Source organism: Chanodichthys erythropterus, chromosome 8 (genome assembly GCF_024489055.1).
Source record: "Chanodichthys erythropterus isolate Z2021 chromosome 8, ASM2448905v1, whole genome shotgun sequence".
Taxonomy (NCBI): Eukaryota; Metazoa; Chordata; class Actinopteri; order Cypriniformes; family Xenocyprididae; genus Chanodichthys; species Chanodichthys erythropterus.
The window spans coordinates 26,676,041-26,687,711 of NC_090228.1; the positions used below are offsets into that span (position 1 = coordinate 26,676,041).

The following is an 11,671-nucleotide window of genomic DNA, read 5'->3' on the forward strand; positions in this document are numbered from 1 at the left end:
ATATGTCATACAAGACCCATTTATGTGTTCCCAGTTCAAACCCATGCCCACTTGGCCCATAAAAATTCTATGCAGGACCCATATGTGCATTCCCAGTTCAAACCCATGCCCACTTGGCCCATAAATATGCCATTCAAGACCCATATATGTGTTCCCAGATCAAACCCATGCCCACTTGGCCCATAAATACGTCATGCAAGACCCATATATGTGTTCCCAGTTCAAACCCATGCCCACTTGGCCCATAAATATGCCATTCAAGACCCATATATGTGTTCCCAGATCAAACCCATGCCCACTTGGCCCATAAATACGTCATGCAAGACCCATATATGTGTTCCCAGTTCAAACCCATGCCCACTTGGCCCATAAATATGCCATTCAAGACCCATATATGTGTTCCCAGATCAAACCCATGCCCACTTGGCCCATAAATACGTCATGCAAGACCCATATATGTGTTCCCAGTTCAAACCCATGCCCACTTGGCCCATAAATATGCCATTCAAGACCCATATATGTGTTCCCAGATCAAACCCATGCCCACTTGGCCCATAAATACGTCATACAAGACCCATATATGTGTTCCCAGTTCAAACCCATGCCCACTTGACCCATAAATATGCCATTCAAGACCCATATATGTGTTCCCAGATCAAACCCATGCCCACTTGGCCCATAAATACGTCCTGCAAGACCCATATATGTGTTCCCAGTTCAAACCCATGCCCACTTGGCCCATAAATATGCCATTCAAGACCCATATATGTGTTCCCAGATCAAACCCATGCCCACTTGGCCCATAAATACGTCATGCAAGACCCATATATGTGTTCCCAGATCAAACCCATGCCCACTTGGCCCATAAATATGTCATGCAAGACCCATATATGTGTTCCCAGATCAAACCCATGCCCACTTGGCCCATGCCTGTCCCTTATGGGGCCCATGTAATCAGCTCATATGGGCTTCCTATGTGGGACTCGTACTACAAAACCTACATGGGACCCGCTGATTTCACCCAGCCAAAGCCCATGCCCACACAGTACCCATGGAACCTGTAGTTAACCCATCTGGGCCCCACGTGTCATTGCTGGCTGGGGTGTGTGAAACGCGCTATAAAAATAAACTTGACGCGCCTTATAAAGTCTAATAACAATCAGAAACTGTGTTAAATAGAAACTGACGTGCAAGTAAAAAAGATTTCTGTCCTACTGTGTTTTTTTCTATTTTACCACATTAAAGTATGTGAATAGTCTATAAAAGGCCTAAATGCGAACAAAAGAAAGAAACGTTTATAATCCCCTGCATGAGTGAAGATTTGGGAAAAGAAACAGAGATTCCATGTTCAGTGGAAAAACTAATGTAATATTGTTAAATTCTCTGCTGGGTGATCAGATTGTGATTCGCAAAACAGAATACAAAGCTTAATTTTATGGACTCACGTACCTCTGTCATTCGGCATGAACCAAAATGTTTCCATGGCTGCGATGTCACATTTAATTGCTAACCTATTATTTCTTCTGTAAACAAAGCTTTGTGCTTCACTCGTGTCATATTCAAGTAAATACTGGCACAGCCCTATCAGTGGGTACCGAATATACCCGGATCCTCGGTACTACAGAATAGGGTTGCACGGTGTACCGGTACTACGGTAGTATCGCGATACTAAAGCTTCAAAATACTGGCGATGCCATTGTATTTTTTAAACGGTAGTATCGTCAGTACCGTAAGGAATGTTGTATGTGCGGCAGGTACACTTCAATTGAACATGCGTGCCTGCAAAAACATTACAAGAGACTGCCGTTGACTGTCTGCTGTGCCCTGTGTAGTAAATGCTCTGTAGAATTAGCGCCTTATTGTTTCCTGATGCTTCAGTTAATTTTGCAATGAGATAAAGTTGCGCTTGCACGTTGTTGTTGTCATTTAATCTGAAGGAAGGGTCTGAAATTCACTTAATTAACATCATAAAATCTTTATATAAGACTGAATTCTCGCAGTTTTCCGTTGCTCATTTGGCCACTTCTGGAAAAGATTAAATAGTTTGTTTCTAGAAACACGACAAACACGATTCAGACAAATGCACTTCCATTCATCAATAAGTTATAGCGGGTTTGCTCTCGGTTCTTATCAATCATACCAATCGTGATTTTATAATAATAAATGTATTATATGTTTTAATATACATACTGCTCTCCAGTCAGGGTTAGATATTTCAAGATAGGCTGGCAAAAATGCTCCTGATAGTTCGTGACACGAGCAAGAGCGCTGTTTTTGTTTCGTTTCTAAATGAATCTGTTTTTGAACAAATTGTGCGAGTCACTGACTCACTAATCCATTCATTAAGAAAGTCATTTGCTTCGTTCCTGAATGAATCAGCCGTTTTGAACGAATCGGTTGAATGATTCATTGACTTGATCATTAACACTTGCTGCCACCTACTGGCGACTTTAGTCTCCCATCTAAAAGTAGGTCTATTCTATCATTTTTTACCATCTAAAAGTAGGTCTATTCTATCATTTTTTACCATCTAAAAGTAGGTCTATTCTATCATTTTTTTCCGCCAACATTTTTATTTCTATATTCAAATTTTATATTTGAAACATTAATATCATAACATTACTTATGCAATTGTAATTGAAGTGTAAATGCATAAATGTTACATCGTAATGTCAGTTCATACAGCTTTTGTGCAGTGCTAAGATGAATTTTGTTTACAATGATTCATTTGATTGGTAATAAAAGCCTGTTATTCATTCTCATTAATGAAGTAGGCTATTCAGAGAAAACATGTTTTCATGTTTTTTATGAAAGTTTGGTTCATTTTGTATACTGCATGGTATCGCGATACTACTTGGTATCGTGATACTTCAGCTGGTATAGTATCGTAAGACATTTTTATGGTATCGTGACAACCCTACTACAGAAATGCGGGAATCGTCACATTTTCAAAATTTCAGTACCGACTTGGTACCAAAGTACCGGTAATTTTGACAACACTAGTTACAGGCATTGTGCCTAAGAACGATCTAATTTGAAGCTATAAAATACAACATGCAGTGCATTTATGTACAAATTGTTTTTCTTCTTCCCAAATGGTAGTCAATGGCAGTCCTATGAACCATAAGTAGGAATACGATCAAACTTGGCACACTTGTACTGATGGTAATTAAAAGTAATTTGACCAACATTGGAGCATCTAGGACCAACTCTATAGCACCACCACCAGTTCAAAGATTCATTTTTGTAAAGGTTATACATTTTGAACCTTTTGTTTTAGAAAAATGAAACTTAGTTGATCTCTCTCATGCTGATCACATTCAACATCTTACATTAAGACTCCACTCAGTACAGTAGTGGCAATTTCGTGGATGAAATGAATGAGAGTGTACCCGGTAGGTCGATCATTTATTAGCATATGAGTCAATCTAGTTCAGCAATCAGCAGAAAGCGGATGCAAACCGCAGTTATAGGTACTGCACAGACGCTTGTTAATATATTCATATTTAACTTACAGAACTCCACGTTTAACATGATCACAGATTTACGAATGTGTAAATGTCTGACCAAACAATTAAAATGTTAATTATTCAAGAAACCCTTTTGCTTTGGTGATCCAAACCACTTATTTTATTTATTTAATGAGTTCTCTAGTAATGGGCAGTGTTGGGTAAGTTACTCAAAAAAAGTAATCCACTACAAATTACAAATTACTACATTCAAATTGTAATTTGATTACATTACTGATTACTGCATGTAAAAAGTAATCAGATTACTAATTACTTTACATTCAAGTTACTTTGAAACCTACAAATATACTTGACTTAAAAATATTCGTTAATCATCTATAGGTAGATTATTCATTCAAATGCAATCATAACAGTCGCCTGAAGGCGCTCAACGACCACGTCATCTGTGAGTGTGAGATTCTAACAAACTAAAAATAACTTATAAATATATGAAATATAAATTAATAAATATATGAAATATTGTACACTTGTTAATGTTTATTTTTGTTTGCCGTTTTTTTTAATAGTATTTAATGATTATGAACACATATTAAGCATGACAAACCATTCAATCGATTAAACTACAAAGCTGGCAGGTATGTATGATTACAAAATAAAGTCATCAAGATTATTATTAATATTATTTTATAAAATAACATGTAGGATAAAAGTAGGCCTAGTTTTATCACGTGTTGAGCCGTTTCTGTGACAGCTCCAGCTCTCCGACACACAGTTATAGTCTACATCAGCCTCCGAAATTACTCACTTCATTTCGTTCACTCTTTGCAGATATAGTGCACTCAGATGACATAGGCTACACTATATAGGGATTAGTGAATCGGAGAATGAGTGAGCGGTTTTGGACACAGCTTAAACATTCCTTGCTGTGTGTAGCATGTATGTGTGTGGTATCTTAACTTTGTTTATGTTTGTATGTAACTGCATTAAAGACAGGAAAAAAATGCTGAAAACATTTATAATAACGTTTGAAAACAGTATTGTTCAGAAGTTACCTTCTCTCCCGATCCTGAACAAATCGCCTAAAAATCCAATCTAGCTTGTTTAGGAGGTTGGACCGCGCTCGTCTTGGGAGCGGGTATTCTCCTCCACGCGTTCTCCGGTGATTAATAATACCGCATCCGCGCCAAACGTGATTTCTTTAGAAATGCACTTTACCTATTTTTTTTTTCTTGTAACGCAAGTAACGTAATTTTATTGACATCAGTAACTGTAATCAAATTACATAAATTTAAAATGTAATGCGTTACACTACTGCGTTATCAGGAAAAGTAATTAGACTACAGTAACGCGTTATACCAAACTCTGGTAATGGGTCTAGATTAGGCACACATAAGACCCTCTTTTTCGCCACCTGCTGGCGTATTTATGTAATATGAAGAAATGGTCACTGAACAAATCTGAACGAATCATTTTGGTGAACTAACTGAAAATGAACAAATCTCTTGAAAGAATCAAAATGAAAAATCAAATATGGTGGCATGTTTAGTCAGGTGGCATGCATGAGCCAGTGAGGTTTGATGTTATTGACGAATCACCATATTTGATTTAGGCTCTAGAAACAGAGACATTCTTCAGAATATCTTCTTTTGTGATCTGCAAGAGTTTTGAAAGACATGAGGATGAGTAAACAATGAAAGAATTTACATTTCTGGGTGAACTATCCCTATAAAACTAGACATTTATGAAATAATGATGCCGTTGACATTATAACCTTACCATGCAAGATCTTTAACCCCTCAATCTCAGCACTTCACTGATACTATATTCATATCTGTTTACTTGATGATTTATGTGATGTTTCTCCTGTCATTGGTTTGTCCTTTAGCACCAGCTGAAGGAGACACAGAGGTGGTTCCAGCAGAGGATCCAGCAGAGAGAGAAAGATCTTCAGCAGCTGAGAGAGGCTGTGGAGTCTCATAAGGTGAGTCTGGAGAAGAAGAGAAGTTTGAGAAGTCTCAGTCAGGACTCACTGAAGACACTGTGTGATTGTGATGTGTGTCCTAACAGAGCTCTGCACAGACAGCAGTGGAGGACAGTGAGAGGATCTTCACTGAGCTCATCCGCTCCATTGAGAGAAGCCGCTCTGAGGCCACACAGCGGATCAGAGATCAGGAAAAGACTGCAGTGAGTCGAGCTGAAGGACGATTGGAGCGACTGGAGCAGGAGATCAATGATCTGAGGAGGAGAGACGCTGAGCTGGAGCAGCTTTCACACACACAGGATCACATCCATTTCCTGCAGGTAACAGAGATCTAGAAGAACAGGATCATAGTGGACTTGAGCAAGAGACTCACAGAGAAACATTTCATGAGAGCAGAATGAGCCGTTGACTGAAGTGTTGATCTGTGTGTTCGGTTATTATATAATCATCAGTCAGACTCTCATCTGATCATCTTCTTTTGAGAGAAACACACTTACAAATGCAGTTCAGCTCCGGAAATCTCTTAGGAAACATTTTTTCTGAAAGATATATTGAGTTTCCAGACAGAAACAGCTCAAAACTTCACTAATATTTAAACTTTGTTTTATAACAATGTGAAATCCAGCCAGATTTCCCAACATCTCTTATCATTTTACAATCGCTGACTTATACTACAATATTGAGTAACGTTTACAAAAATCAGATAATCCTTTTTCATAACTTCACCAGTAACACATTAATGAATTTGACCGTGAAGTCCTCAAACAGGAAGTGAGGCTGCATATTAGCAATGCTTCAGTGTATTTAAACCATAAAACCTGACCTTGTGATCGTGTCCTAAGAGTCCTTGTGAATTTCAGAGCCACTAACTGCTCAAAAGTTATAAATAATGATCAATCTCAATCTTTGAACTGCTTTTCCTGATCAAATCTACTCAGTGCTGTCATGTGACTCCATTGATGCTCTTAATTTGTTACATTTATGTTATTGTCAGATGTTTGATCATCCAAGTGTTTTCCTAGAGAGTTCACATACAGTGTCTCAAACACTAGAACTTATAGCTCTAACATGATATAATGAATATGAGAAGAATGAATCTGATGCAGTGAAAGTGCTGGATTGAGGAGAGTTACTAAAGATCAACAAGAGCTGCTCAAATCTGACAGTAGTGCAGGTTATTGGCTGAAGTGTGGAGGTGATGAGCTTTGATTTCTGTTTTCTGTAGAGTTTCCAGTCCCTCTCAGCTCCTCCTGAATCTACAGATGTAAATGACAATCCCATCAGTTCTCTCTCCTCTTTTGATGTTGTGAGAGAATCTGTCCGTCAGCTGAGAGACAAACTGGAGGATTTCTGCAGAGAGGAGCTCAAGAAGATCTCTGACAAAGGTAAAGTCCTGGAGATTCATATGCTCTCAGAAATGATCCTCCATCATCTCATATCATGTAGAAGATTATATTAAAAATGTCTTAGGAATGGATGTAGGGATCATTTTCTCTGGACTTGATAATCACACTCTTCATGTCTGTTGATTTCCACAGTCACTTTCACCAACATTGTTCCCAGGACCAGGAATGACTTCCTACAATGTAAGTCACTAAGAAAACAAGCAGAAAAACTCACTGAGTGTGTTCATGTTCTTCCTGTAGAAGGAGAAAGAAAACATGACAGAAGAGTTTTAGAGTTGATCATGTAAATGATGATTTGCACAGGATATCTGGTAAACTGTACTTAGACACTGCTGATATATTGAACATTGACTGCATTTATTTGATCAAAAATACAGTAATATTATGAAATATCCCTATGATTTTAAAGAACCATTTTCTATTTGAATATATTTTAAAATGTAAAATAAAAATGAGGAATGTGTGGAGGTATTTTTTAGGGATGTCCCGATCACGTTTTTTTGCCCTCGAGTCAGAGTCCGAGTCATTTGATTATGAGTATCTGCCGATACCGAGTCCCGATCCGATACTTCTATAATATACATAAAAAAGAATAAAGAAGAGCGAAAAAACAGATCCAGGAACAGTGCTTTTCAGGTTTTTCAGGTATCTAACAGTAATCATAAATTGTAATCAAATATAAAATATCACTGCATATTATCTTTACTGTATAAAATAAATAAAGATTAATCATTATTGAAGTTACAAAAACTATTCAGTAAAGAGCAGTGAGTGATTTCTTTGTTATTTGTTGTTTGATTTAACATTAAAAACAGGCAGCAGGAATAGTTGTTTTCCCTTTAAGACATGCACGATCTAGTTCATATACTCTTACACATGCGGCATGTGTATGCGCTGTCTTTCTCGACTAATATACGTTCACTTAAGACATAACCGACTATGTTTGCTAGGATACTCGCTAGGACGGGCATGTTGACATAAGTTTTGTATGAATGTGGCCGCCAAAGCGCAAGACTTGAAAGCTAAAATTGCGTTAAAGACAGAAAATCCCTTTTTTACAATAAGAAAACTTTATTTAATTTAATGTGAAAATTAAATTATATCTCAGTATGGGCGTTTTCACAATTCTTATGCAAGAATAAAGCAGTCAAATACATGACAAGCCTGAGCTTTGACTATTTCTTAATTAAAATAAATATTTTATATGTCTAACTATAGAGATCTTAAGTAACTAGAACTTTTTGTACACCACGTACATTATAAACCACTGAAATTGGTTGATAAATGTAAACGTTATTTTCGTTTTTATCCAGAAAAACTGCAGCTCGTCCGTTTACTTGTGTTTGTTAACAGCGCAGTCTTGCCCCGCACAATATGGCGGACTCGTTGACGTATCGCAGCAACAGTCCAAAGCGGCCAATAGGGCGTCTAGTGTTTATTATATGTCTATGGTTGTAACGCTTTGTCCACGTTGCTATTTTAAACAAACCATATTAACCAATAGATGCATCGTCATTCGAGATGGACCGCGGTGCAAGTGCGTACCGAACCGTAAGTGGTGAACCGTACGGTTAGATTTTTTTTTACCGAGAACCGTTGCACCCAATACATATATATCCGAGTCCTGATCGGGAGGTAACGTCCGATTCCGATCGAGTCTGAAACCACGTGATCGGGCCCGATTTCCGATCACGTGATCGGATCTGGACATCCCTAGTATTTTTTATCCAGAATTTTTGATGAAAGGAAAGATTGAAATAGAAATATGAAACATGAAAAATAGAAATATGGAAAAACAGGAAATACTGTTTGGAAATACTTCAACAACACAATATGGAAATACTTCAAAAACAGGACATCTTCTAATACTAAGGGATAAAATATGATTATTTTTCACTAAAAGCCAATTTAAAACATCCAAGATTTAGAGGTAAAGTCACAGAAGTAAACAAGAGTTTTAGGACAGTACGAACAAACTGAAAACTTTGTAAATCAAATTATTACGTTGGCTTGAAAAAGTTAAAAACTTACTGATCTGCTACTTAAAGGATTAGTTCACTTTGAAATTAAAATTATCCTAACCTTTACTCACCCTCAAGCCATCCTAGGTGTATATGATTTTTTTCTTCTAATGAACTTATTCTGAATTAAATATTAATAAATATCCTGACGCATCCCAGCTTTATAATGGCAGTGATGGGGATAAATGAGTATGAGCTGAAGAAAGTGCATCCAACCACGTGGTAGAAATCGCATTCCAGGGGGGAGAAATGGGAACGTGGAGGCACCGCAATGCGACCGCAAACGGCACTTTCACTTTCGCGATTAAAGGGGCAGGGGCTCAAGTATTGTGAAAAGTGCTATACAAATAAATGTGAATTGAATTGAACATTGCATAGCAACACCATAGCAACCACTCAGATTACCCTAGCAACCATACAGCAGCAACTTAGCAGCCATCCACCATAGAAACCAATTTTTTTAAACTTTCAAGCCAACTTGAAGTTTGTCTACAAACTTTTTTTATCTTACACTTATTGTTAAATCTACATAAAGGATCCTCGCTGAACTAAAGTATCCATTTCTTTTAAAAAGAATGATACTGACCCCAAACATTTGAAGGGTGTTAATATAATAATAAGAATAATTATAATAAACACAGAATAATAACCAACATTAATACTCAGGGAAGGCATTTAGAAAATATTTGATAATGATAAAGATGATTTGTACAGGATATCAGACAGATTCATGATTCCTGATTCTGATGTGTTTTATCTCCATCAGATTCCCATCAGTTCACTCTGGATCCAAACACAGTGAATAAAAACCTTCGTCTGTCTGAGGGGAACACAGCGATTACTGACAATAACACAGAACAGCCGTATCCTGATCATCCAGACAGATTTAATGAATGTAATCCTCAGGTGTTGTGTAGAGAGAGTGTGTGTGGACGCTGTTACTGGGAGATTGAGTGGAGCGGGAGACGTGTGTTAATATCAGTGTCATATAAGAGCATCAGCAGGAAGGGATCAGGTAAAGATTGTTGGTTTGGATCTAATGATCAGTCCTGGAGTTTGATCTGCTCTCCCTCCAGTTACTCATTCAGACACAATAACATCGAGACTGCTTTCCCAGTAAAGTCCATCAGCAGGAGAATAGGAGTGTATGTGGATCACAGTGCAGGAACTCTGTCCTTCTACAGCGTCTCTGGAGACACAATGAGCCTCATCCACACAGTCCAGACCACATTCACTCAACCGCTCTATCCTGGGTTTGGGGTTTATAATGTTGGATCATCAGTGAAACTGTGTTGATGAATCAGAATAGACTGTAGAGAGATTCTACCCATAATGCTTTGAGCTCATGATAAATCAGTAAGTGAGATGTTATAGAGTCTCTTATTTTCTCTTCATTACAATAATACTACAGCTGAACTTCTGTCAGTGAAATAACATGTCAGAATAAATGTGTGTAATTAATCCTCATATAGACAGCAAGATCAGTGTGTGTTTGTGAGTCATAATGAGTGACGGTGTGTATCTGTGCTTTTATCAAACTCTGTTGATGGAAATCAGTCAGTCACATAAATCATTTTTATTATATCTGTCAAAATTACCTTTGAATTGAAATGATCACACGCAGGATTCATTGAAAAATTTAACATTCAAAAAGTAATTTTCTGTAAAATGTATAAATGTCAATTTATTTATTAATAAATGTGAAATATATAGACCCAGATCATCTGATCATACTGTAAACTCTTGATCAGTGAAAGTATGAGCACAATTATTGTAATCTAATCCAGTTTACTTTAAATAAACCTCTTACTGAACAGAACTGAATTTACAGACCTGATGCTCTGACAACTCTGAGAAAACTTAAAAACAATGATTGATTCAATCATCATCAGTTCAATCCAGATAAGTCAGAACTATATCAGTCCAGATGAATCTCATCATTACTGTAAATGTCAGAATTGTTGGAGTTTCTTTGTTCAGTGGTTCATGCTGCTTGTCCTGATCTAGAAAGTATCCTGACATGACAAAACCATCATCGAGTCTGTCTGATTACATGAAGGAAGAGAAAAAACTGAGACAGATTAAATCCAGAGGAACTGCAGCAACGTTTCCAAGACACTTGAAGAAACCTTACTGCAAATCTATCTGAAAAACTGTGTGCAAGTGTACCAGGACAAAAGCTGTTTTAAAAAACAAAGGGTAGTCACAACAAATATTGATATGATTTAGTTAATAGAAGTTAATTGATAAAAATCTATGATGTTATTTTTTAAACCATCCTCACTTTATAGCATTTTTACACAAGAGCCTAAATTATTGCAGTATTTATAATATTGCAGTTTAAATAGCAATATGACAAAATAATTGCAATATATTAAATCACATTGTGCAGTCCTATTTAATACAAAGAAGAACTGTGCAGAACAGTATACTGCATTTATACTATTGTGATATTAATTATTGTGTATTCTTGCTGATAAATAAATATCAATAAATATAAATGCTTTGATACAATGACAAACTTTAAATTACTTTGATTTGAAGCTAGAAACTTGGGAAGAGGGTCTTGATTCTGATTCTGCATGAAACACAACACACTGATCAACAACGTCCATCTAGATCATAAAGACTTTTTTGTTTCTTCAGACCATTGCTCCCAGCTAAAATATGAGTCCTCTATCCGTAATATTGCTTTCACCAGTGAAAAAATCATCTCCTCTGAATCAGGAGAGAAATATGTACAGATGAAGCACAGTTTACCAGCGAAATGAGTCCAAAGCAGATCTAAACCGA

The 11,671-nt window shown here is 37.0% G+C and overlaps 1 protein-coding gene across 1 annotated transcript in view; it reads left to right on the forward strand.

Moving 5' to 3' along the window:
* LOC137024656 (E3 ubiquitin-protein ligase TRIM16-like) overlaps window positions 1-10,632 on the forward strand; it is a 75,481-nt gene extending 64,849 nt beyond the window's left edge. The window contains exons 5-9 of the mRNA XM_067392447.1: window positions 5,356-5,451; window positions 5,538-5,771; window positions 6,677-6,836; window positions 6,990-7,037; window positions 9,645-10,632. Coding sequence (XP_067248548.1) covers window positions 5,356-5,451; window positions 5,538-5,771; window positions 6,677-6,836; window positions 6,990-7,037; window positions 9,645-10,174 — 1,068 coding nt within the window. The 3' untranslated portion in view covers window positions 10,175-10,632. The remainder of the gene's footprint in view (window positions 1-5,355; window positions 5,452-5,537; window positions 5,772-6,676; window positions 6,837-6,989; window positions 7,038-9,644) is intronic.
* The last annotated feature ends 1,039 nt before the right edge of the window (window positions 10,633-11,671 follow it).